The sequence below is a fragment of the Rhea pennata genome, chromosome 6, assembly GCF_028389875.1.
Source record: "Rhea pennata isolate bPtePen1 chromosome 6, bPtePen1.pri, whole genome shotgun sequence".
Taxonomy (NCBI): Eukaryota; Metazoa; Chordata; class Aves; order Rheiformes; family Rheidae; genus Rhea; species Rhea pennata.
Window position 1 is genome coordinate 32,571,168 of NC_084668.1, and position 26,396 is coordinate 32,597,563.

At 37.6% G+C, this 26,396-nt stretch overlaps 2 protein-coding genes and 1 long non-coding RNA gene across 9 annotated transcripts in view; 1 reads left to right on the forward strand and 2 right to left on the reverse strand.

Moving 5' to 3' along the window:
* Positions 1–2,333, reverse strand: part of PGAP1 (post-GPI attachment to proteins inositol deacylase 1) — a 36,705-nt gene extending 34,372 nt beyond the window's left edge. For both annotated transcript variants that reach the window (XM_062578849.1, XM_062578850.1), the window contains exon 1: positions 2,179–2,333. In XM_062578849.1, coding sequence (XP_062434833.1) covers positions 2,179–2,331 — 153 coding nt within the window. In that variant the 5' untranslated portion in view covers positions 2,332–2,333. The remainder of the gene's footprint in view (positions 1–2,178) is intronic.
* The window catches only part of ANKRD44 (ankyrin repeat domain 44), a 137,866-nt gene that overhangs the window by 1,836 nt on the left and 109,634 nt on the right, over positions 1–26,396 (reverse strand). For 3 of the 6 annotated variants that reach the window (XM_062578843.1, XM_062578844.1, XM_062578845.1), the window contains 12 exons: positions 25,014–25,085; positions 22,370–22,571; positions 19,090–19,168; positions 17,940–18,057; positions 16,681–16,897; positions 15,853–15,940; positions 13,812–13,895; positions 12,861–13,006; positions 11,862–11,944; positions 10,632–10,714; positions 10,033–10,124; positions 5,456–6,416 (listed from right to left, as the gene is read on the reverse strand). In XM_062578843.1, the coding sequence (XP_062434827.1) occupies positions 6,358–6,416; positions 10,033–10,124; positions 10,632–10,714; positions 11,862–11,944; positions 12,861–13,006; positions 13,812–13,895; positions 15,853–15,940; positions 16,681–16,897; positions 17,940–18,057; positions 19,090–19,168; positions 22,370–22,571; positions 25,014–25,085 (1,323 nt within the window). In that variant the 3' untranslated portion in view covers positions 5,456–6,357. Of the gene's footprint in view, positions 1–5,455; positions 6,417–7,511; positions 7,843–10,032; positions 10,125–10,631; positions 10,715–11,861; positions 11,945–12,776; positions 13,007–13,811; positions 13,896–15,852; positions 15,941–16,680; positions 16,898–17,939; positions 18,058–19,089; positions 19,169–22,369; positions 22,572–25,013; positions 25,086–26,396 lie in introns of those variants that run through there. The other 3 variants (XR_009958789.1, XM_062578847.1, XM_062578846.1) reach the window with 3 other exon arrangements.
* Positions 2,140–15,099, forward strand: LOC134142092 (uncharacterized). Its single transcript, XR_009958790.1, has 3 exons — positions 2,140–2,340; positions 2,745–2,854; positions 12,782–15,099. It is a non-coding gene; the product is annotated as an uncharacterized LOC134142092 (long non-coding RNA).

Genomic DNA, 26,396 nt, shown 5'->3' on the forward strand with positions numbered 1-26,396 from the left:
AACAACAAAGTCAAAACTAAACTCCATTTTGCATCAGATCTTCTCTAAAGCGCCTGCTCTAAATAGAAACAGTTCAGATGATATTACAGTTGTTTCTCCAACTTATAACTACAAAGTGGGTGATTTTGGTTTAACTCTTCCCCGGTACCCTTCCCCTATTTTTCTCTGTCTCTCCCTCCTCAGCTAAAGACCTTTTTCTCATGCTGCTCAAATTGTAACTCGTTATTTGTAACCTGTTCTTTTATGATTTTTAATATATACAGTTGAATGCTTTCACACCGGAAAAAATAGTTTTATCCAAGGCTTACATCTTCGGATCATTCTTTTAAGTTTTCTTTCCCCCGTTTTTTTTTCCCTCCATCCTCTTGCCTTCTCAATGTCACTGACATAGCTGTCCCTTTTTTTCCCAACTATTTCTTTTTTAGAGGCTTTCAAAATTCTGTCAAAAAACTCCCTTCAGTTAATCAGTTTTCCTTAGTAAACTAACAGAATCATCAAGATATGCTTTTATGACTTTCCAAAGAATCAAATAATCCCATTCAACAAAGCGTTCTTCTTGAATGCCTTTCTGGTTTACTGTCTTTTCATAAACTTCTACTGAACACAAAATTATCAAGTCAATCTTTTTCATTTAAATGTCAAAAGCCGAAAACTACAAAATCTACGAGAACTATACTCTTAAAACATTGCTTTTCCCCCCCTCCAAATTATAGTAATCAGATATTAAAACAAAATGTCAATGCAGAACTCTTAAGAATGTCATCATAGAATATGTGTTTTGTTTTTTTTTTTTTTTTTTTTTAAATCTGAATTCCCAAGACATTGGTTATTTAATTTGTTGTAATGAGTTACAGTAACTTTTTTCTGCACTGAGATTTTGGCTTCAATATTAATCCTACTTCCTAAAGAAATCAGGCTTATGTGAACAAGCTCTCACTATTAACTGCTGAATCTCTTACCAAATTTAGATGATCTGGACAAGGCTGGTTAAAGTCAAATACAATTCCACAACTCTTTCACCCAAAAACGTGGTTGGGTAGAAAAAAGTTAAAATTGATATCATTACGTAGTATTTAGCTCTACTATGAGCTGAACCATGCTATCAGACATGAAAGACTGAATCCCAGGAAATGAAACTTATGCTTCGCTGCCCAAAGAACTGTGTTTTGTAACGCGAAGGGCAGTCCTCAAGGCAGGACAGGCAGCTTTCCTGCAAAGAGCCTGCCTGGCACTTCTGTACCAGTGCCAGCACTGCAAAGGCTTTCATTAACACCGAAGCAAACAACCCCTCCTTTCCACAACTAAAAGGTAGTTGAAAAGTTTAATGCCTTAACAAATCCACACAAACTGATCATTCTTCCTATCCAAAAAGAAGTGTTTTCTATTATTATTATTTTTATTCTGCACGTAACAGAAATGATTATTTGCAGACTAGAAATTCTGAGAGGAGATCGAGCCAGATCCCACAAAAACTCATCATTCCCCCCCCCTTCCCCACCCCAAATACCACCGTCTTTCACACGGCAAAAAAAAGATTATTTAGGGACTACGAACTGTGAGAGAAGATCCAACCAGGTATTTGTTTGCATCTCCTGCACTGAGCTACCGCTGTCTGCCCTGTCCCTACACTCATCCTTGCCCCTTGCATCTCAGTCATTCACATTAGTTGCTTCACATTTTATAAAGTCACAGAAGTACTGAGAAGCAAGCCAGAAGATTTAACCTGCTGGGCACTAATGGTACTGTGAGTGTCGTCAGAGGATCCGGCCCAACCTTCTTCTCTTCGCAAAAGCTCGGATGAGCTTTTGTCTGGTTCTACCACAGCTACAAGTAAAACACTGGGCAGCTGCAAGTCTGAGGATAACGCAAACTTCGTGCGTTTTCTTCTGCTCGCGCTTACCGTCAGGCTACGTTACAGCTTCCCCACCGCCGAAAAGAAGCCGCCCGAGGCGCAGGGGGGCGGAGGAGGGCCGCGCTCGAGCCGGGCGGCCCCGCGCTCCGGGCGGACGGCCGCGTCCCAACGCCCGGCGCGCGGGGCCGCCGCGCCGCACCCCGCCCAACGGCTCCAACGGCCCCGGCGCCGCCGCGCTCGCACCTGTTACGCCGCGGCGCGCGGCCCCGCCCCAGGCGCCCCTCGCCGGGCGGGCGGGCAGGGCGCTGCCCCGCCGCCGCACTCACCAGGTACTCGGGGTACTCGTACATGTAGGTCATGCTGCAGCGGTTCTCCTCGTAGACGAGCAGCACGTCGCGCACCCCTAACAGCACCAGCGCTGCCAGCGCCCCGTAGCAGAGCGCCGCCGCGGTGGGCAGCCGCCGGCACGCCCGCCCCATCGCGCCCAGGTGCGCAGCCCCGCTCCGCCCGCGGGAGCTCCGGGCGCGCACAGGCACGGCGGGGCGGGGCGGGGCGGGGCGGGGCGCCGCCGCCGCCGGGGGGGAGGGGGCCGGCTCGGCTCGGCTCGACTGGCGCCACAACCTGGCCGCCCACGGGCGCGGGCGCCATGTTGGGGAGGTCGCGGGCTGGGCGGAAGGCCGAGCTAAGGCCGGCCGCCATTACGGGGAGGGCAGGGAGCCGCCCCGCGGCGGCGGCGCGGGCGGGAGGGGGCGCCTCGGCCGCGCTGGTAAGCGGGCAGCCGGGACGGTACACGGTTACTAGCAGCTGTTAGAATTTATAATCAAAATGTCCATTATGCCTTAAACACTAAGCACTTAACGACTTTTTTTTTTTTTTTTTTTTTCCTAATTAGGGACTGTAGCGACTTACTGGATTTCGAGCTGCATGGGACGGCCTCCCACCTCGATGCATAGGGCACCCAACTTCGGGACTGGAGGGGCTACTACACAGAGCGAATTAACAGTAAAGTATTTAATATATTGGGGGAAAAAAAAAAAGAAAGCAATAGTGTTCTACCTTATTGCTTCAGCTTCCCGTCCATGTAGCTGAAAAACTGGCATCCACTTACTAAGGCAAAAAGTAGTTTAATAAGATAAAATACAAAGTAAAAATACCTAAAAACTGCATTTACATTTTTTTTGTCACACTAAACACTTGAGCATTCTCCTCCTCTTCTAAAATAAAATTACTCAGTTTTCCAACAACATTTGTACCATTTTTATTTGTAAAAATAACCATCTGAATGCATTTCAATAGTAGTTTACAGTTAGGGTTCTTCATTACATTAATACAGCATTCAGTAGTTGAAAAAAGTTAATAAACTGTGCTTGAGAAGATTCAGGTTGGATTCCAAGTCATTATTATTCACTGAAATAAGTCTTTTTCCTCTTTTTGTACATAACATTTACTGAAGTCCTTAAACTTCAGTTTACAAAAGCAAACAATACCAACAAAACCCCACCAAAACTGTCAAACAATATTTTATATTGTTTATTACAAATACCTTATGCAAAATATAACACTGGCACCAGATTCGTATCACCATGGTTTGTAAAGATATATTGCACATGCTAAAGCATAAAATATAAGACAAAACCTACAAAACATAAGATATTGGCTTTAATATGTAGATCACTGCATAAGAAACGCATAAAATTACATTTTATACACACACTGAGATTGTCACTAGTTTAAAACGCCCTTCCCTATAACACTGATCTAAAGTTTACTTTTTGTATAATAAGAAAGCATTTTCAGCACTGCAAAATTATACATTATTCCTATAGAAATTTAGCATATTAATTTTCATTTCAATGCAGGTAAAACATATGAAAAGAAGAAACACTTTATACATTCAAAGAAGGTTTGAAATGAAAATTTACTGGTAATATATTGCTTTTGTAACACTCAAATGAAAAAAGACAAGTTTCACAAAACAGTTTCAGAATACACAAATATAAAAAGGCACTCTAATATTTCTTACATGACTAAGAATAAAAATCACAACATTTTTAAAATCATCCTCAAGATACATAACCAAGTTTCTCAACAGTACAACGGATAGACAATTCATTTTATGTGTTTGTTCTAATTTAATAATCTGGCAGTTGTTTACTGCATAAAAGTACCAAACACATTATGGTGCCCTTTTAGTAGCGATGAACAGAAATCCCCTGAGCTATTTCACAGCAATTTCAGGCAGTCCAGAGGTTGTAACTCAGTATTTATGAGAGATCTGGGACCCAATCCTGCTATGGATTCTATCTGCAACTGTGGTTACAATTCAAGATTAAACGATACTGCTAATGGAATTGGGGTGGGCAGACTGCTGCCCATCCCAAAATACCCTTTATTTGGAGCAGATACAGAATAGTCCACATACTGTAAATTGCAGGATCCAGGGTTAAGTGCAACAATTAGTTTTGATTAACTCTACTCTTGTAAAAAGTCCACAGAAAGACAAAGTGAGTACTTACAAGAGTAAAATTATTCCGATGCTTAAATAACTGTCCTAAATTACAAATTTATTTCTACAAGTGATAAATTATATTACAGATTAATGTACTACCATACAGTAAAGGGATTCTGGTAGCTCATGTGAGCTCTGGGATAGGCCCATGTTGAATACTTCCATGTGTCCTACTCAAAACAGTTTTCCTCCTAAGTGCACCATACTCAAAGCATGACTTTCCCAATGCCTTTAAGGTATTAACAAAACAAAATATATTCTTCTATGATTTCTGAAATATTGCATACTTAAATCAGTGATAGTTTATAGAAAAGTCTCATCAATAGTAAAAGTTTAGATTTGGTTCCTAAAAGGATCATAGAAATTCAGTAATTACTTGTGCTTCTATAATGTTATACACATCATTAAGAGGCAGCAGTTGTGAGAGTTACTTGGTATGGTAAATATACAGAAATATTTTCAGTATCTCTATATGGTAGCAAGTAAAAATACTGAGTTTTTTTTTTAAACGGCTCCTTGAAACAATACTTCCTCTTTGTAAATACGACTTTTTTTTAATGAAGCAATTTTATGTAGGATAGCATAGCTTTCTGTATAGAAGTGTGAGACTTTAATTCTGCAAAGCAGACCACCTGCATCTGTGCTTAAAATAAGATTAAAACACTGATTCTGTAGCTAGACAGTTGACAGCCATTTCCCATATATTTTGTTTTACATGCCATCATTCTACATAGAAACAACAAATGCAAAATTTGGGATTTCCATTCACTTCTAAACAGACACCACTGAAAACACCACTCTTCAAAAACTGATCTCTTATTTTCAGTGCTTTAAGAAAGATGCTTATTGCTATTCTGCAATTTTTAAAAGCAAAATACTTTTCTCAAAGTCAATCATAGAAATGTTATTCTGTACTAATTTCTGAGAAGAAAACCAGGGTTTAGATGCACTGTCATTCCACAACAGAAAATACAGGGTTGAAAGAAAAGAAACGTTCACCTTAAGAAACACTATATCCCTTGTGATGTTTTTGATTTAAACTTGATAAATTTTTTAATGTTCAAGGAAACAATACTTAATTTTAGCAAGGCAAAATAAACTTTATATATAAAGATTTTTCTAATTAAAGAACTGGAATCTGCCTATTAGTACAATTGTAAAGTACAATTGCAATTTAGTGGAACATAACCAAAAACTGAAACTAAAATAAAAATCCTTACTTTTCAGTAACCGTGGTGAAAATACATACTAAGGATTGTTTCTCATCCTCCTAGCACAGATTTAGGCCTGCAGACAGCCTGCATGTGAATTGCTGGAATTTTTGCACCTTTACTCCATGCTACACTACCTTTCCTCTCTTTAAAGTAGTTGTACGGTTTCCTTCTCTTGTCTAGCAAGGTTTTGGATCTCTTTCTTATGCTCTTAAACGATGAAAGCTGTTTTGCCCTCTGCTTTTTACCAATATAGCCTGTGGACTTCATCTCTGCATTATATGCAACAAGACTGGCAAACTTCTGAAGTATATCAGCCCTTCCTTTTCCACTCAGGCCATCAGCCATGCCTAGATTTACACTTCATTTTGCATTAGGCCAAATAGGATGCATAAATACTAACAAGAAGAAGAAACCATAGTTATTTTTCCTGGGCATTTTTTTCATTTCAAATAAATATAAGCACATTTACATTAAAAGTATATGAACATTTTCTCTAGTCTGGAAAAAAAAGTGTGGTCAACACATCATCAGTTACAAATGTCAAGCTGTCAACTTGAAACCTGTGTCATAAAATGTAAAATACACTCAAGACTATTAATTATCTCAAAAGTTTATATTTTTACGGTTTAGAAAAACTACTTCATTCTGTCACTCACATTTGAAGAGAAAGTGAAAAGTAGCAAAGTCTTTAGTTACTGAAGCATTTTGGTCCTCTTGGTACAGCTGGTTAGTTCATGATAGTTTTTGTTTGGTTGGTTTAGTTTGGTTTTGTTTTTAAAGTCTCATTCTTCCTTTTGTACATCTGTTGCAGATGAGGATCGGGGTCCATTTGATCTAGAAACTTTGGCAGAAGGAGTAGACATATTCACAATGTTGACATTGCTCTAAAAAGGTGGTGATAATAGGCTTTTTAGCCTGTATCACCAATCACTTGCATGGTATATATTTTATATTTTCTACTGTTTGGTATTTCAACTTTTGGTGTTACACTTTCACGGCTTTACCTTTGCTCTGTTCTGTTAATCCAAACTCGGACAAAAGTATTTTAAAATTCAATACTGTTTACAATAAAAGTTCTTTAAGTGTAGAAAAATTAAAAATCCCTTTAAGTTGGCAACTCATCATAAACTTTTAGATATACCTCTGTCTACACCCGATTTTTCTGATACTAGATTCATGGTTAATGGCTCAGGTGACAAACTTCTAATGACCCTAATTCTGTAGTGCAAATAAACCATACACATTTGTGCTGAATTGGAAAAAAAAAAAAAAAAAAAAAAAAAAAAGGCCAAGTCATTTTCATTTTACACAAATGATTCCACTAATGTCTGTAGGAAAATATGGTGAGTCAAGTAGCATTTGGCCTTCAGAATTTACAAGTACAATTTTCTAACTGTGTGCTGCAACTAAGAACTGTAAAAAGTGCCTTCTGTACGTTTAAGTGCTTAATACATGCAGAATGTAAAATGTTTCATTTCCTGTAGAAAAGTAATACAGGATGTTTTAAGATTTACAACTTTACCTTTGGTTTATGTAACAAATTTATCTAATTAACAGAGCCCCTGGAACTAGGAAACACAAACAGAGCAAAGGGTTGATGGTTGAAATCTATGAAAAACTACATTGGAAATACATTTGTGTACTAAAAGTACAGCTAAACATAACTACTTTTTACAAACAATTCCCTGTTTACTTGTGCGGTCACAAAGAAAAAGGCATTCTCTCCTTTTCTACTTAAAATAAGAGGTAGAGACTTTCCACAGGGGCACTTAGGGCCTAAAAAAAACATGAGGAAGCTGAAAAGCTGCAGAACATTAAATAGGAATGTATTCCTGTAAATCCCTCTACGTTTGTTATTTAAAGGCTTGATTCTTACCAATACTGCAAATCTTCCAATACATATTTGGAAAGAATAATAATGAATATAGCAGTGGGATTTAAGCCTTTTAAAGAGACAAAAAAGGTAAAATTAAATAATAAAAAATTTTGAATGACAAAAGGTCAAAAAGTTTCAGAATCAGAATCATTTTCATTGTACCCATCCTCTGTTCCTATGTTATTACTCAAGGGCTTACTATAAGAGTTAATGCTACCCATACTGGAGCCATCGCAGAGATGCGTCCTGCCCAAATTGTCTTTTTTAAAACAAACGAAGTTGAAAGTCGTCATTGAACTGGAAGGAGAAAAAGGCATCATGGTAGCCAAAATGAGTGCCAGGCAGTCAGCCACGTCTTTGTTAGGAGCGCAAGCCAGGGCTGGCGTATGACCTGGGCACAAATGCAGACAAGGCAATGGTTAGTACTAAGAGTATTGAGAATAGCACTGAGCATTCCTCATATACATCTCTAGATGAATTCATAAGCAGGAGATGTATGTTCAGTTACAATCATGCCAGGCAGCAGAGGTGTGTTACTTATTAAAAATTAGACATGCTGGGAAAATACACACTTCATAGAGTATTTAAATCACTGTGACCACACCAAGCACTATTAAAAAAAAAACAGGCAGCAAACAGACTTCACAATATGAATAAAAGCACTTGCTAAACACAGGACTACAGCACAAACCATATGATAAATACAGAACATAAAGTATACAGCAATAGAGACAGAAACTGGCTTCAGTTTCTGTACTTCTGGACAAGTCTCATTCTGAGAACAATGACTTTCATTAGAATGTAAAAGGTATTAGTTTAAAAACATTTTGAAATAATTAACAAACAATTTGAAAGACTGATCCATTCAGTATCTGCTCAACTCAGAAAGCAATTTATTTAGGAATTAAATTATAAGAGGAAAGAATTAGACCAGAGCATGTGATACATGTATAGCAGGTATGATTATATGGACAGTTAATTATCCAAAATTTATGTTATGTTAAAGAATAATGACTGTATTCAGGAAGGACAGCATATATTTTATATTTAAAGTGAATATAATAAAGATATCAGTAAAACAAAGACCTGTGAAGCTATCACAGTTTGTCTTTATGGCGGCTTAACTTGGTTCCTGTTTGAAGTGACAAATCTTTGAAACTAGTGTGTTGACTATACTTGCTACTCATCCGTTTTGTGGGCTGCTACGTAGTATTCCAGGACAGTCCAACAAATCCTTCTTTACATGAAAAGCAAACAAATTCTTTCACAGATCACTAAATCTCAAATGCTGCAGCAGCAGCAATCTGAGGCAATGACTGCTACTGATATCCTACCGCCTTAGGTAAATTGAAAACACCTGCAGTGTAGGTGACTTTAGCAGACAGACTTGAACACAGTTTTGTAGCAAACCATTTAAGCACTAATTGCAATGACTGTATACCCTGGACAGACTCCTTTCTCCCATGGAGCTACAAATGTGAATATTCTTTAGCTAAGATTGTACTCAAATTTCTCTATCTTTTAAACTGCTTATATAGTTCAAAAAAAGAAAAAAATAGGATGTGTATCAAGTTGAAATGTAATTGTCACTCACTACATTTATGCAAATTAGCTAGATCTGAATGTACAGTTTTAAAGGTAAAACTTTGGCTAGAAGCTAGTCTGGTTCACTTTTGCTGTCCCCTAACTCCAGCAAGGCTGGGGCCAGATGCTTTCAGTGGAGCTCAATCATGCAAGTATGCCTAGTTGCATTTGGTTAATAGTAAATACTCACCATTTAGTTCTTTTCACCCATAGATCTCAAATGTCTTGCAATAATAGATAAGTATTATTGTTACTGTACAGGTATGGGAAGATGGAGGTACTGAATTGTTAAAATACTGACTTCAAGGCATTAATGTAAGAGAGATTAGCTTATTTCAGGAAGACATTTTTGAAAACATTAAATACAGAAGGACAGTGTGGATCCCCTTTAGGGGCTTTATATAATATGTTTGGGGAAGGACTTCACTGAGATCTGAAACAAACTTATCAGATTAATTAACTAATCATGTATTTTATGAGGCAGTAGTTTTTACTCGCATCTTGGATTAGGTCAGACAACTGGAAAACACAAGTTTTGATCTCAGAATGAACTGTGATACAATCAAACATATGTTGATGGTTTTCTTCCTACCCATTAAACATGCGCTGATTGAATGCATAATCCTTAATTCTTCTGCAAGGCGTCAGAACTATCCGGTGCCACTTGCATGTTTAGGAAATTCAAGTTACCACTGCACTCAAGCATTAAGAAAAACTAGCTGTTGATAGTACATGCAAAATGAACAGTAAAAGGGACCACTGCGATGTTTACAACACATTTCAATATAACATTAAAAAAAAAAAAAAGTGTGTTGGGTTTTGTTTTGTTGTATTATTTTTTTTTTTTTTTTTTTAAGTACTCACACAGCTTATTGTCTGTTCTTGAAAGCACATAAGTGTCAATGTTGTCTAAGCAGCTTTTAGGTCTACTGGTTCTATCAGTTGTAAAATTACCTGTTAGGTACTACTGAAGACTGTCAAAGGGCATTTTACTTACCATTTTCATCTACTGCTAGGACACATGCCCCTTTGGCTAGCAACTCTTCAACCACCATCTTTAAGCCATTTCGTGCAGCAATATGGAGAGGTCTACAAATACGGATCAAAATATGGAGAGATCTGCAACAGCTCAATTCAAGTTCAGTTTAAAATAGACCTTTTAAAAAACAGGGAAGCAATGCTTAAAGCATATCCAGCATCAGAAAGAGAGTATTTTTCTTCTTTTGATCATTACAGTTATAAAATATATGTGCCTGTCCATTAAATCACATGAATGTGTATTTTGATATAGTCTTCAAATAAATGACCTCGCATTATTTTTCTACCAGACTCAAATAAACAACCTCATATTATTTTTCTACCAGATGATGCATAGGTTTGGCATCCAAGGAGTCATAATAAAGCAAAAAGGCATACAAAATATATAATACAAAAGGCATACAAACATATTTTTTTTTTCCCCAAGGGCAAACACTTGAAAAATTCTGAAATCCAGATTTTTTGTTCTATGAAAAAGTCTGAGACATGAATTTGAAATTCTAAATTCAGAATCTTCTGGTAAATCAACAGAACTTTAGAGGAACAAGCTTCACTTACGTCTGCAATGCATTATTTTTTGCGTTAATAAGGCTCTGTTCTTGTATCTTGTCAAGTATTAACAAGGCACATTTTTCATGACCCTACATTAAAAAAAAATGTATTAATTTGCTAAGGAATCTAAAACTGAGGCAAAAGAAATGTAAAAGTGAAATGTAGTAAGTCCATTTAAATGCAAAACATGCTTCTTAGTTTATAAGCATGCCTCTCAGTTTATAAACATACACTAGGTGAATTGTAAAAGCCTTAAAGTACCATTTACAAACTGCCTTTACTAGGATACTTTAGCACATTTACAAATCTTTCAACCCTCCACTCATATACAAATTCATCCTCTCAGCTTTCAGAGAAGACTGGTGTTTCTTGTGAGAGAGCATTCAATTGATTATTTACTAGAACTAGTTAATAACACAGAAAGAGATGGTTTAATCCCCAAAACTAATACTGTACTACTTAAGTGCTTTTCTGTATTATTAAACTAATACAAAAGCCCTTCAGTGTGAAAGCTCTGGAACAATACAGCTCTGGAAATAATACAGATTGGGGCCTCACTTCTGATGCTGTTTTAGCACAGCAAGGTGCAGATAGCCAAGCTGGCAGGCCTGAAGCTGAAGAGCTGCCTGAAGGACCTTGAGAACTGAGTTAGACTCATGTATCCAAGAATTTGGATAATGCAGTCATAGTGGGAATCCAATCTGTGAATAGCAGCAAAAGAAAAGTCCCAGGAAAGGGAATCCCATGAACTTTTTAATGTAAAAAACAGTAGCAGCAATTGGATTTAACAGTAAGGGAAGAAGTTAACAGGAAGAAAGGGTGGGAAAATATGCCACCACCAAATCTAATTAATGCCACTGTTTATACTACTAAGGGAGCTTAAGGGCAAACGTGGGGTTGCTTCCACAGGAACTAGAGAATAAGAATAAAGAATACTTCCCTCCCCCCCCTTCCATCCTAAACTTACGTTAACAAATTTACAGTGAGCCAATTCGGTAAAATATGAAAGGATTTTCCATCATTTCTCCTAGTGTTATATTTCATAAGTCATAAGAGGCAGTATATTTCTCAATTTACTAAACTTTGCAGACAAACTTGAGAAAAAGCTCAGTACAGAGTGTTCTCTCCCCTGCCATAAGTCTGACCAACATGTACTCATTATTGAAAATTTTTTAGGAGCATACTCAGAGACAGATTGTGAGGAGTATATGAAGCATACACAGGTCCTCAACTTACTTTACTGCTAGCCAAGTGCAGAGATGTATTCAAGTCCTTATCCTTTAATGTCAGGTCAGCCTTGGCAATGTTCACCAAAAAGTCTAAAGTATAGAAACAAACAAACAAAAAAATCAGTGAACAAACCCCACGGGCAGATTAACATGTACAAACATGTTAAACAGAGGAAAAACTTTATTCCTATTTCAATATATTTGTTTATACACACTACTCAATTAAACCTCTATGTGATGTAAACTTTATGAAGCAAAAATAATGAATGAGAACAGACAACCCATGTGCAGTTAATCAGCAATCAAAGGCAGAGCTAATATCGCATTCATTTTACTCAAAATTGCCAAACATATTGTCATCTTCACTTATCTATGAGCTTCTCATCTGTAGAACAACAGATTCTGCCTGAATCACCTTATCCTGGGAGGAAGAGTGGATCATGCATTAAGAGAGTAATGGACATAATGAATTTGGGAATGTGAATTTAGGGTGCAGCCTGTGCTGTCAAAGATAGAGAAAAGAGAGTACTGATAAGCCAATATAACCCTAGCCTGTACCTCTATAGTCTGTAGACTAGCCTGGAAAAAGCAGCCACTTGTAGCTGCCAGTTACAAGTCCTATATTGCCATTTCAAGAATAGGACTTCTTCTAAGTCCTATTCCTACCCCTTCTAAGGAGAGAAGGAAAAAAAAAAGTTTCCTAACATGTAGTTTTACTGCCTTGTAAAATGAAGAAAGTAAAGAGAGAAAAGAGTTACTACTCCCTGCATGCTCTTTACAGTGCACTCCTAAAGCAAATTGACTTAAGATTTTTAGTGTAAATGTTCACAAAGATTGCTGAGAAGCCATGACTGAGAGGAAGAAACTTTTTAACGATGCGAAGGTAGCTTCTTATAGACATAAACATAATTTATTTCTCTACCTTAGTTTCAGTGACTAACAGCTTGGGACCGGTAATCGCAGTAGCATTCATCGTTCGTGACAAGTGAGGCAAAGGTGTCCGTACCTACAGCACCTACGTGCCCGTTGTGAGCTGCCATCATGAGAGGCGTTTTCCCTGAATGGTCGGCGGCGTTCACCTGCGCGCTGTGGCCGAGGAGAAGCTGCAGGCACTCCACGTGGTCAGCAAAGGCTGCTGCGTGGAGCGGAGTCCTGCCGGGGACAGCAACATCACCACCTTACTGAGCGCACAGGAGCACTTCTGCCCACTTTGACCGTTACCCCTTTCTAGAAGGCTGTAAAACTCTAGAATTTATTCCCTGTCTCCCTATGGCATTTTGTCACTGAAGTTCAGACAACAGAGATTGAGGACACTTGGTATCCAACCCAGCCGACGGTGTTACTTTATCTTCTGCTTATTGCTAAGGGCAAAGTATTTAATATGTACTGCCAATGGTCTTGAGTTCACTCTAATTAAGAGGAAATGATGAGTATTCCATTTTTAGAACTTCAATAATATTAAATACATATATACAGTGAGGAAATTATCAGTGTGACAAATAAATTAAGGATTTGACTGAAGAAATATGAATCTCTTACTATATCAGTCAGTCGCTTTATTTTGCTGCACAGATATTTTTAATTATTTGCCCTACGCTGGCATAATGCTAATGCTTTCAGTGAAATGCATTTTTATGTGTACATAGTATCATTATGCTTAGCAAAGATAAATGTATTTAAATATTAAAGAGGAAGAAAACAGGTTCCGGGGAATAGCCTATAGCCATAGAGGTTTTTAAAAAAACAAAATGCTATTTTTTTTTACAACGAAATTGAGTATTTCATAGTATTCTTCCTAGAAGTGACCCACCATTTAACTTCCTTGCAGTTTAAGCTGCTGAAGAGCTAGTATGAGGTGTTCATATCAGATAAGGATTAATTCCAGAGATTAAGAAAAAGTTAAGAATACTTGATGGAGTCAGGAAGATGAAATGCAATTTGTTTAAGAAACTATTACCTTCCTTTGTCATCTTTGCAATTAACAATGCTGGCATCTATGGCTCCGATGAGCAATGATGCGCAGTTTTCATGATCATTAATTCTGCAAAAGATAAGATACTTTTCAAAAAGGTAAGAAAAATTCCACATCTTTTCCCACTTTCCCATATTTAGCTCATTTCCCATTAATATTTCTTACTAGTTATTTATAATTTTCCTAAAATACCTTTGCCTTAATGCTTTTCTGATCATTCACCATCTCTCCATTTAACCAAACTGCATCTACTACTAAGGATTCAAATATCTACAGCCACCTTGATCCCATAATTCACTGTGCACAAAGTGAAATGAGATTGCAGCACAAACCTTCGGATTAAACCCTTAATACTTAATACCTTAAAATCCTTTACAATAGTCCAAATGTCAAACACACCTGAATTTGGAAAGCAGTAACATACCTACATATAGAAAGCTTTATTCTAGTGTTTAAGATATCGAAACCTACGTCTTTTCCAACTCATTACCTTTAATACTTTTTACCTGATGGAAGTACTCAACCAATACTCTCTCTGGTTATTAGTAATCTGTCTTATTTCATTATGAAAATTAGTAGTATTTGCTAATATTACAGGACATATAATTAACACACACACCCAAGCTATTTTAGCAGCAGTTCTTTTGCATTTAACTTGCATGTGTTTTTAAATGGATTTGAGAATTGCATGCTAGTTTGAAAGACAACAAATACTGGATTTTTTTTCTTTTTTTTTAACAGCTACTGGAAATTCAGATTTCACATACCATGTTTCAGCCACAATTGATTTTATTTTAAGCAGAGTAAAAACAGTGCTTTTCAAATGTTTTAATTTCTCTTATTTTTTATTATTGATAAGTCTAGGGTTAAAAACCAATAAATTACTTTTCTATTTTCTAATTACATTGGACTGTAGAAGGGAAGATTGCACAATTACAACTCCTACCATTATTTCCAGAAGATAATATTCATTCTTCCAATAGAACAAAGAGTTCATAATTCAGTCATTCTAATTGTTGGCAGGAGGTAGAAAGGTTTATATTTGGTTCTACAGTGCTTAATTCTTTACTCTTCTGATGGCTTAGATGTTTTAACAAGCATGTTAGGTCCTACATACTGAGGTAATCTTCTATTATCTGTAAAATGTATTTGCATTTGTTACATTGTGCAAAGTTAGGATGCTGCTCTCTTGGAATCCTTTCTGTATGAATATGTACTGCTGTAACTGAATAAAGGATTTGCCTAACATACATGCATAGAAGCAGACAAACGATTCATAGTAGCCACCTCTTTTTGCTGTTTAGAAGTAATGCCAGAACTCTGAATGGAGAGTCTGCCTCTATTGCCAATCAATCCCTCTGGCTAGGAGCTCAATAAGATGCACCAAACCTTCAGGATAAAGATTTTCTGAGAATAAAGAGACACCTTGCAGGGAAATCAGACTGGAAAAAACTCAGCTGAGGATGTCTTGAACAAAATAGGGCCTGCACAGAACATCACTAGCATGGCATAGATTTTTGTTTCAAAGTCCTTTTCTCATTTATGCTTTGTTCCTATTACTAAAGAACGATCATGACTGGGACAAGTTTTATCACTTTCAGCCACTTACTTCAAAAAGATCTCAAAAGCTCAGACTTATACAGACCAGATAACAAGGGCACCATAGCCCCAGTCGTGGCCTAAGAACAGAAGGGCTGTGAAATTCTATCCTGTGTCTGGAAAAAGCACAGGCCTGTAGTTATAAGTAAGGGAAGAGATAAACCAGAAAGGGAGCAGAAATGCAGTTCTTTAATTTTAAGTCAGTATTTCATCAGATAGCTTAAATGTATTAAATTTATGGAAAAATACCCTTTATTTTACCACTTTTTCAGCAGAAGGATAAACACATTTTTATCACCAGTTTTAAAATTATTTGCTCAAGATATTATCTGAAATAAAAATAGCTTTCTTCTTCTCATACTGCTAACTTTCCCAGACATATGCTAATACAACATATTTGCATTTGTTACTGGAAATTTCTACTTACACAGCACAGTGCAATGGAGAGAAGCTATTACCATAGAATTTGCGGAAAAATTTTTGTTCCAATAGTACCTCTATGCAGTTTTCATGACCTGTAAGAGATCAGGCATTTCATAGTATTTTGCACAAAGCAAGGAATTAACTTAATTCATATTAGGCTTATCTAGGTTAGAGTTTAACACTTGAAATTCAAAGTTGAACACAACATGCTTGTAAACTCTTATGTGATAAAATTCTAACAAATAGAAATATTTTCCTATGGCAGCCAGAATAGATTCAAGCTAATACTGGCACTTAGTGGAAAAACAGAAAAGGAAAAAATAGTCTCTTTTTTCCTGTGAGGTTATATATGTGGCCTCATACATCTCCAGAGAAGGTCTTAAATAACGGTACAAAGAAGCTTTATCCTTCTATTAAGCAGCAAGTTCAGATAATCCATTTCAGAATAACCTGTTCAGTTCAGACTCTCTATGCAGATGGTCTCTTGCATCAACACACAAGACAGTGACAGCTCAGAAGGGGACTCCCAGCCCCACAGAAATCAATGAGAATTTTATCACTGACTTCAGTAAAACCAAATGAGAGCAAATTAGCACAATGATTGCAATATTCCTCTAGGAAATGAAGAGCGAATGGGATGTATTCATGGAATTTCCCTGGCTTCTGAACTGAAGGGTAAAAGTAGCAATATGAACTACAGAGAGCAAGTAGAGGAGAAATAATTTAATTCCTCCATTTCAAGGTTCTCAATGCATAGGCTGCTTTGTTATCACGTTTCCCTAAAGCAGAGGCCACATACAAACCTGGCAAAAATCTTCAGGGAGAAACTTACCATTGTAACAAGCCCAGTGCAGTGGTGTATAACCTTGATTATCTTTCAAACTGCAGTCTTCCTCCGCAAGTGCCATCTGCAGTAACTCAGCCAGCCAGGTGGCATGACCTCGAGCTGCTGCAAAGTGCAGAGGTGTTCTGCCTCTGGAGTCTTTACACAAAATAGACACTTCTTTCTCTAACAGCATCTGAACACACTCTTCATGCCCAGTCATAATCTGGTAACAAAGAAATGAGTAAAGAAGTTGACATAATACAGGTTTATGCCCAGGATATAGGGCACATGATTGATGCCTCTGAACATGAAACTGGGATTCAGAAAGCAAAGATGAAAGCTCCCTTGCTATCATGAGTATCTCTGATAACCTGATGCACTGAAATGTATTTGTAAGGTCTTTCAAAGGCTCTGATAACTAGCCTGTGGAAGGGACACTCTGCTGAAGCAAGGCACAAGAGCCAGCAGGAGTTTAAGACAGAGGAAACAGGTGAACAAATGGTGAGATCCAGAAAACCTGCCCGAGTCCTATTCCTTAAAACTGTGCCCAAATGTGAGGGTAGAACTGTCAAAAAAGGTGCAAGACTATCATCAGAAATACAAAAAGCTGTTTCAGCAGCTGGCCAGCTACTATCAGTAACCTCTGTACCATACACAAACTGTCTTTGATATTGTGGCCATGTTCATGTATCGGTGTCAATACAGAACAGAAATTTTATGCCATCATTTTCATTACAGACAGGTTTTAGACTCCTAAGCCAAACCGCTTCTTATGGATTTTGGACAGTTCTGTATAAATATGATATCTCTTGCAACAACTTCACACTGGCTAAGTAGCTGACTCCTAGAAAAGACTAGATGTACCCTGCATTTCACTGCCTCCAGGTCAAAACCTGCGGCTTACTTATTTGAGCCACCCTCCCCAAGAAAAATGAAAATAACTGTTTGACAGTTCCTTTCATCAAATTATTTTCAGAATTTCTAATGTGTTCAGTTATAAGAACAATGAGTGCTACAGTAAAGCCTCTAGAGATGAGATAAACTGGGCTAATAAGCATTTGATCTAATTCATTAAATTGAATAAGAAATAAAGTCAAAAGCAGAGCATAAGTGAGAACAGATCTGTCCCGATTTTCTCCTTGTTGACGGTGCTTGTTCATATTTTCAATCATTTATACTATTCCCTCCGTTCAGCATCCCTGTATTTATAAATGAAATGCTATCACAGTAAAACAAATAATTAAGGATCATAAAAATTAAGTCACCCCTCGATGTAAAGCTGTGCATCCCAGGAGATCAGCTGCATCTACAGATGCTTCTTTTTCAAGTAACAAGGAAACGGCATCAATGTGCCCATACGCCACAGCAAGCATCAGTGGGGTTCTAGAAGACAAAAGCAGTCGCAGCTATAACATGACGTGCTACTTGCCACTGCTAACTTACAGGCACACAGACGGCGGGAAGTCCTGCGCTTCTGTCCATTCCGACCCACAACCCTATTCCCTTCATCATACTTTGCACTCGTCTACATAAAACCCCAGCAAGGATGTGTTGTATGAAACTATTCGTAGGAAGTGTAACAACTTACCCCCATGACCAAAATAGAAATAAACTCATTTTTAAGTAGTTCATAGAGCAGCATTATTCAAGACAATCTGTTCTCTTAATAACATACCATTATCATCACCTCATCCACACATAACCTTCCCAATACGCAAGTGTCCCGAATAAACGTCCCTGCTAGTTACCAAGCTGGTGACAACTTAAGACTTTTGTTTTGAAAATGCTGTGCAGGGGAGGAAGGAACATGAGGAAACCGTATTAAAGCCAAATTTTGGAGTAATGTATCTTCCTTTCTTTTCATGAAAGGGCTCTATTCTACTTCTATTTTTAGGTAAGACTAATGCCATCTAAAATACATGCATAGTGGAATATATACCAGATATCCAAAGTGAGTTTTTTAAACCATTCACATTTTCACTTAAAAAAAATATGTTATACTTCATATATCCTTCAGTGAGAATCAACACTTTTGTTGGATCAGCTTAGACTTCGGTGTCACATTGAATAGATATTCTGTCCTACTTTGCAAACCTAATACATAAAGTAAAACCTGAAATACCGATGTTTTGGAAAGAAAAAAAAGACTCTCTGCAGAAACATCTCAGGAGCTTGTTAGTTTTTATTGAATCTGGCCCTAAGCATTTAAGAAGAATTGTTTAAAGTTTGAGGTAGAAGCTAAGATTAATGAATAATCCTTTCCACATGGCTTAGATCAGCTGAATATGTACTTTGTAGTCTCTGCCAAATTCTATAAGTGCAGGAAATACAGTATTTCAACTAAACATGTTTTTGTGAGCAATCTGAGATGCTATTTGAGAGTTGAAAGAAAAAAAAATCACCAAGAAAACTTACTGTCCTTTGGCGTCTGTCACATCAGGGTTGTCTGCAACTTCTAGCAACAACCGTAAACATGGTGTATGACCATTGATGACTAGAAAGAAGCAAAACACTTCTAAGAAGCTATCTTATACCAAAACACTTACTTGCATGACCTACTTGAAAGCTCAGTTATAGATACTTTTCCGATTGAATGTTCATGCATAAGAAATTTATTTATAAACAAGCAAAATATGCCACAATATAAGAAAATATCATTCCCACAATTTTCAATTAACTTGTACCAATGAACTTGTGAGTCCCTTTCTTCTGGACCACAGTAATACAAAGATTATTTTTCTTACATACAAAAATCACAAGTGAGTAAAATGGAACCTGAGATTTTCAACATGAAGAAGATTTCTACTAAATCAGGTAACATTTCAAAATCCCTCAGAGTGGAAAGACCAAGTTTTCTTTATCAGTTTTGGAAAGTGAACGGACAAGGCTCGTTAATTTTGTGGGGGCTGTATGGGCAAATCCCTCAGTGTTGTTATGAAAAAGCAAGCATCTATGAAGAATGACAAAAATTCATGTTGGATTTTTCCAGTTTTTCCTAATGTAGCATCGGACATTTCAGCTGCTTCTCAAAAACAAGATTTGCTTTTTAAAACATGACCCTTTGCTGCTAGAAAACAGCTTTGAGTTAGTAGCTTTTGCAGGGCCAGACACTGGAAACCTATCTGGGTTTCAGCTGGCTCAAAGGCTTCAAATTTATACACTCATGGGACAAACAGAATGGTATTTTCTTCTTTAAAAAACAGCAATTTCTGTACTCAGTAGATACAGACTGTGTTTTTATTATGAGAGTCATACATTCATACTGCCTACACCCTGTGGGCTGAGGCAAAACCGGGGTCACAGCCTGGGTCACATCTTTCTGGCAGATAAATGGATGCACACCTTCACAAAATTTAAATCATTCGTCCAAAAATAACCTTAGTTGCGCTACCCAGAAAAATAAAAGCATTTCTAGTTATTTATCATGAAGTAATACCATATACATAACATGTAAACAGTTCTGCAGAGCTGATGAGTCACTGGCTTATAGAAAAAATATCTGCTCTTTCTCCCAGCAGGAAGAAGAGAAATCCTAACTGTTCACACCAGCATCTGAAAAGGATTTTGGTAAATGAGTTTTAGAACAGATAATCCCAGAAACTACTAGGAGCTGACCCAGCGATGGCTAAGCATTACAGACCCTGCAGGGAACATTAGTTTTGCCAACAAAATGACAATACTAGCACTAGGGAAACATTTGCAATGGATTCCCCAAGCTAGACAGACGAAAGACTGGTGGTAATGAAATTATACAGAGAACATATAATTTAGGTTAAGGAAATTCTCCACATTATAGGTTCAAAAGGAAGTCTATTCCCCAAGGGGAACAGATAGAAAAAGGAAAAAATCATAGAATCACACTTCATTAGGTGATTTATTCTCTAGTAAAGTTACAAATCCTTTTATGGAACAGAGCTCTGCAGAATGCTGTAATCTGATCCATCCGCCCAAGTCTCCCTAAGTGTCATGTTCAGCAACTGTGCTTGAGCAATTGGAAGGAATGAAGGCAGGCGTGTTTGTGGGGAGGGGCACAGATTATTTCTTCGTGCTTCTCTTCAGGACACAGTGCATATATGCGCGTATTCCCTTTTATGTGTGCAAAGGCACATTGTCATTTAAGAAATTAATTCAGCACGAATTCTGTTAGATTTCTCAAAATATTCCTATTTAACTCTTATGCTGGCATTGCAGATAAAAAAAAATGTTGAGTACTGCAGTGGCACCATCCAGAGTTTCCAATAGGTGGCATCATTCGTTGCTAAAACACTCTAAATAAAATATTTTGTTATGAAAGGGCATAATAAAAATAATCAGATTGCAATTGGCTTTTTAGAATAGCTGGAAACAGAACCTTTACTCCTTAGCCTGTTTTCATAAAGTGCTGCATAATTTGTCCTAGTCCATCAGACCGCAAGTTGTGTTTGAAATAGCTATAGAAAAGCTCTTGATCAACACAACTACAGTTTTGTCATAGCACTGATCTTGATTTAAATTGACTAAACTAATAGTTTTAACAGGGCAAGGAACAGCTGAATTTAAAATTATGCATTTTTTTAACCAAAAAAAAAAATCCAACTAAAACCTCACCAAATTCTGCTCTCAATTTTATGATTTGCACTCTCAGATTGCACACTTCTACATTACTACCCACAATAAATTAATAATGTACGCAGTTCTGATACAAAATTTAAGCAACCAGAAAGTATCTTTCAGTATGCTGTTAAGATCGATTACACAGTTTTTCTTCAGTACTACACGCCAAATTCATATGTTATATTTGGCCTTGTGCTTCTGGGTTGCACATATATGATCACACTTAAGAATCTGACACCTTTAGAGAGTATGCATTTTATTCTAAGCAAGAAGAAAAGAGATAAAGACAATTAAGTCTGGCCCTGAAAATAAATGTTGTCAAATAAAGTATTGATTTTACTTCCCACTAGAGGTCAGTGCTATGCTGCACGGAGTCCCTTGAACAGCCAAAGGAACAGTAAGTTGAAATACTGTTCTCTTTGGCACCACTGCATATTTATCAGACAGGTATATACAGTTAATAACCTTTAAATAAATGGCAAATTCTACATTTCAAGTTAATTATAGAGCATGCAGAACTCAACACGTAAGGAATGCAGTAGAGTCCCAACCACAGCAAATCCATAAGCTAGCTCAGGAAGAGGACCTGAAAGGGGGTGAATTTCTGTAGTGCTGCCACTGTGAAAGGCTGAAGGTTTTGAACGCGGACAATTTAATCACTAGTGAAAGCCTACCTGCTTTTTCAAGCTTTCTTCTTTAGGAAAAACACTGAGGCAAACATTCACTCTTCCCCTGATCTTTTGGCCCAGAACCATGACGAGAAGATAGGGGAATCACCACATATCATAATGAGGAGGTGGTAATAGAGAGGTAAGATAAAGTAGAGGCAAGCAGGTATGGGCAGAGCAATAGTGGTGTGGAAAATTATGGGATTCTGTGTGAGAGAGGACTGAATTGTGGGGACAGAGAGAAGACCAAGGAACTGAGAGGTAAGAGTTAACTCTAGGACCTCAAAAAGCAAGCTGTCCCCAACACATGTCAAAATCTCCTTTCTCCATTTAGAAGAACTATGTTAACTATGTTAGTAGGTAGGTAAAGACAACTGCGATCTCCTTCTGTGTTGTAGGCTTCATACTGCAAGAACAAATGAGCAAACACTCACCAGAAGCGTGGAGGGGGGTCCTTTTGGTGACATTGTCTTTTACAGTGACAGAAGCACCCTGGCTGATGAGAGCTTCCACACACTCCACATGTCCTTTAAACGCAGCCAAGTCCAAAGCAGTGCGTCCTTTCTCATCCTTAATGTCCAGATCTACCAGAGATTGGAGAAGAACTTCCAAAGCTTGGTGATGACCATTATAAGCCTAGAAATATGAAATCAGTCATGTAAGGAATGAAACAAAGCAGACAATACGAGTCACAACTCTTGCCTTAAAGACTTCTAAAAGAATGAAATCTGCCATTGACATAATCTTTTAAATATCATAGAAATGACACAGTTTTCTTGATGCCCTTTTATTCTGTCCAAAACTCCCAAGGACACATGGATTTTGCCTGCAATACACTGTGAATGATACAAGTAGCGAAGACAGCCCAGCTCTCCTAGTGTTTATTGACAGAAATTATGGTCTTTCACTTGCTTTGATCTTCTAACACAACCCAGAGCACGGAACTTCAGAAAATAATCCACCAATTCAGCATGGGCAAATCAACAATTTTTTTTTTTCACATTTTAGTTCATCTTTCAGGGAAACAGTTGCTTCAAAAGTTAGTCAGAGTTATGGTCAGAAGTCACATGGATCATCACTTAACTGGGTGCTAAATTCAACACAGGCAACTGTTTTGGTTAGCTAGCAATTTAATATGGCATACTACTGATTTCCACCTGATTGAAAGCAATTCTCAAGATAGATTTTTGAGCACATATTCATGAACTTGAACTACTGCTTACAGGTGATGCTTCATAAGCATATCCCAGTCAGCAGAATCTTTTGGTAGAAGAATTACAGCAGAAAAGTAAAAACACTCTGAGGCCTACACCCATGTTTGGACCCCCTGCACAGATAGAGCTGACTGTAAAATCACAATGGATAACTACAGAAACCAGATGTAGTTCATTCAGCTTTATGTGGACTGCCCTCCTCCTCTTACTGTTAGACTCACAGAAGACATGCTTTGTCTGTATACTCACACATATAATTATCAAAGTTGAAGCAATTAATGAAAACAGAGAAGAAATACAAACATAAAAGAACCAAACAGCCACTGAACTTCAAGTTTAATTACTGGTGGCAGGAGCTTGCTCCTAGTGACCACTGTCAAAAGCTTAGAAGAACCAGATGCAGAACAGCAAACAGAGAGCTGTTTCCCTATTCAGCCAAGAAAACAACTTGAGAAAGCAGAAAGGCAAAGACAAAAAGAGGAGGAAAGGGAAGTTAGGGCACAAAGAACCCATATTCCAGAAAACACTGTGACACTGTTGTCAGCTTTTCTGCTCCGTAGTAGTTTTACTTGGAAAACCATCAGTGACAAGCCAGTTTTTCACAAAATATATGGTATCTATCTAAAAGGTGCTAGACAGACAATATATGCAACCTCCTCCCTTGAAAGGGTAGTAATGCTGACATTTCTTTTTTCAAGTTGGTTTGCTTGGTGCAGTCGCTTACTCAGCCATGACGATAACCAAGTAGGATAGCTTCAGAGCATGACAGGTCAATATTTTGTTAGCTGCTAGTCCACCCCCCTATTTTTAATTTCTGAAGACTTCCATTCTAGGGTCAAACACCTGTAAGCAGAGGCCTTGGCCACTGCTCCATGTCAATCATGTAACATGGTTTTGTGTCTTGGTATAGGTTGCTGGCTTTCTGGACTCATGTGTGGACCCATTTGTGTGGACCCATTCACACGGACACTGCTAAGAACTGGAGAGGGAGGCTACAGGCATTCAGATACAAGGGAGGTTTTGAAAAAACGTCAGAGACACTTACGGGTGTTTACAGTTAAAGCAGGAGAAATAATGATGTTTTATGCAAGCTTTCCTCCCTCCCCCTGCTTTTGGGGTGTCTCAGGTGAATGAAGTACCGTTCCTAGCAAAAAATGTAACAGGGAAAGCCACTGGCAGTGTACTTAAGGATTATGTCCAAGAGGGAGCAGAGAGAAAATGAGTTTGCAGTCTAACTGGCTGGAGGTCAAGTCCCTTTCCAGAAAAGGGATTTGTGTTGGTGATAGTACAGGCTTTGACTCCTGTCTGGGCCTAGAAGAGATATTGTTTTCAGTAGTCTCTGAATCATGGAGAAGAAATGGAGAGAAGAGTTCAGTGACAAACTTAGTCCTTTAACTCAAATAATTTGGCTCTTGTTCCCTCAGATTAGGTGTGAAAGATTCAGAAGCCAGGTCACAGCTGTTCTGACTGATTAGACAGCAGAGATTTCATCACTCAAGAACTAAAACCTGCCTCTATTTTCCAGTAAGGAAGTTCCTTCCCTTTTAAGAGAAGGCAGCTCACAATGAGGCTGAATATTCAAGGGAAGGGCTATTCTGCAAAAGCAAAATTACAATTTGGGCTACTTAATTTCATTCTGGTGTCCACATCCTCCTCTTACCCATGTGTTAGTAAGTAAGAGCCAGTGACTTCAACAAAACTTAATTAACAATCCCAGCTTCAAACCATTTTTTTTGCAACATCTAGGCCTTCACTCCTTCACTGCTGTTTCAAAACAAGTCTGTAATTAGACTTGCTTCAAAGACAGATATTAAGGAATTATTATAGGAGATAACAATCAACACTATATATATCTCATACTTACAGCTAAATGCAAAGGACTTTTTGTAGCTGCCGACTCAGATTCCTCAAACATATTGTTGGTTTTTTCCAGAAGCTGAAAATAAATTTAAAAAGACAATAGAGCATTAGAATTATATTTGTAGAAAAAGATTTGTAAAGCACAAATTCTAATGTTGCAATAACATACATTAAACAGAATAGTCAACTTATCGTTGTAGGCATACTTCATACAGGTAGGAAGGAAAGAGAAAGAAGATTTTTGTCATTCTACAATTATACTTTATCAAATTAAGTATTAAAAAGAGTAGATAATTTATTTAGTAAAATAGTTCTAAGCATAAATTAAAATGCTTGGACACAATTTTATAAAAGAAGCTTTCAGGATCTTTTGCATGGAATGCTCTATGATACCTGAAACAGATCCTGTTTTGCACAATGACCTGTGGGTAAAAGAAACTGTAGACTGAAAGGCAGTTTGGTTCCTACTGAAAACAGTCAAGATCGCCATGACTTTAAAAGCAATCGTAAGGATCTATTACTTAATTTCAATTGAATATACACAGAATATACTTTTTTTTTTTTTTTAAATAAACTATAATATGGTCCACTCATTCACTCACCGGACAATTAAGAAAATTTCAAAGCTTTAAGTTAGCATTGAATATTTTGGCAACCTTATCCTTATTTGGCAACCTAAGCTGCCTGGAAACCATCTCCTGTACTGGCTGAACTCCTGCACAAGCTTGACTGTTCTTTGGACTGAGACAGGTAAATTCTGACAGATTATAAAGTCAGCAGGCAAAGATACATTTTATTCTCAGATGCCTGCAGTGAATATTGAAGGACTCTGAGGAATAAATACTTCATGACCTTTCTTGTAAAATATTTTCATGTTTTTTTTTCCCATAGAGTAAAGGTATAGTATTTGTTTAAAAGCTTGTCATTAACACCCTTAACACCCTGATCAATTAGTCCTACTGAAAGCATAGGGACTGCTTGGGTGAGGAAAGAAATACTCAGAAAAAAGAAGGATTTACGTAGTAGAGCACTCTGCTAACTTCACATTAGAAAAAGTGCTGTTTCATGAATACATAAGTATTGCATGCACAAGCCACATCTGCCAGATCATTCTGACACCTAATTAGGACTGTGAATAATTATTATTAACAGAGCTGTGAGTCACTGCCAGTCATTTTTATGGATTTACCAAAGCAGAACCTGCTTCTGTAATGACAGTCTTCTAAAACATGCTACATCCTTGAATGCTTAAAACCATGAAATGGCTAACACATTTAATAAAACACATCACGTTTTTATACAATCCTTTTCATTTCAAAGGATACCAAAGCATTTTAAGGCTTAACAAATCGGGCAGTTTTATCCACTCAGCAGGAGGAAACATAGA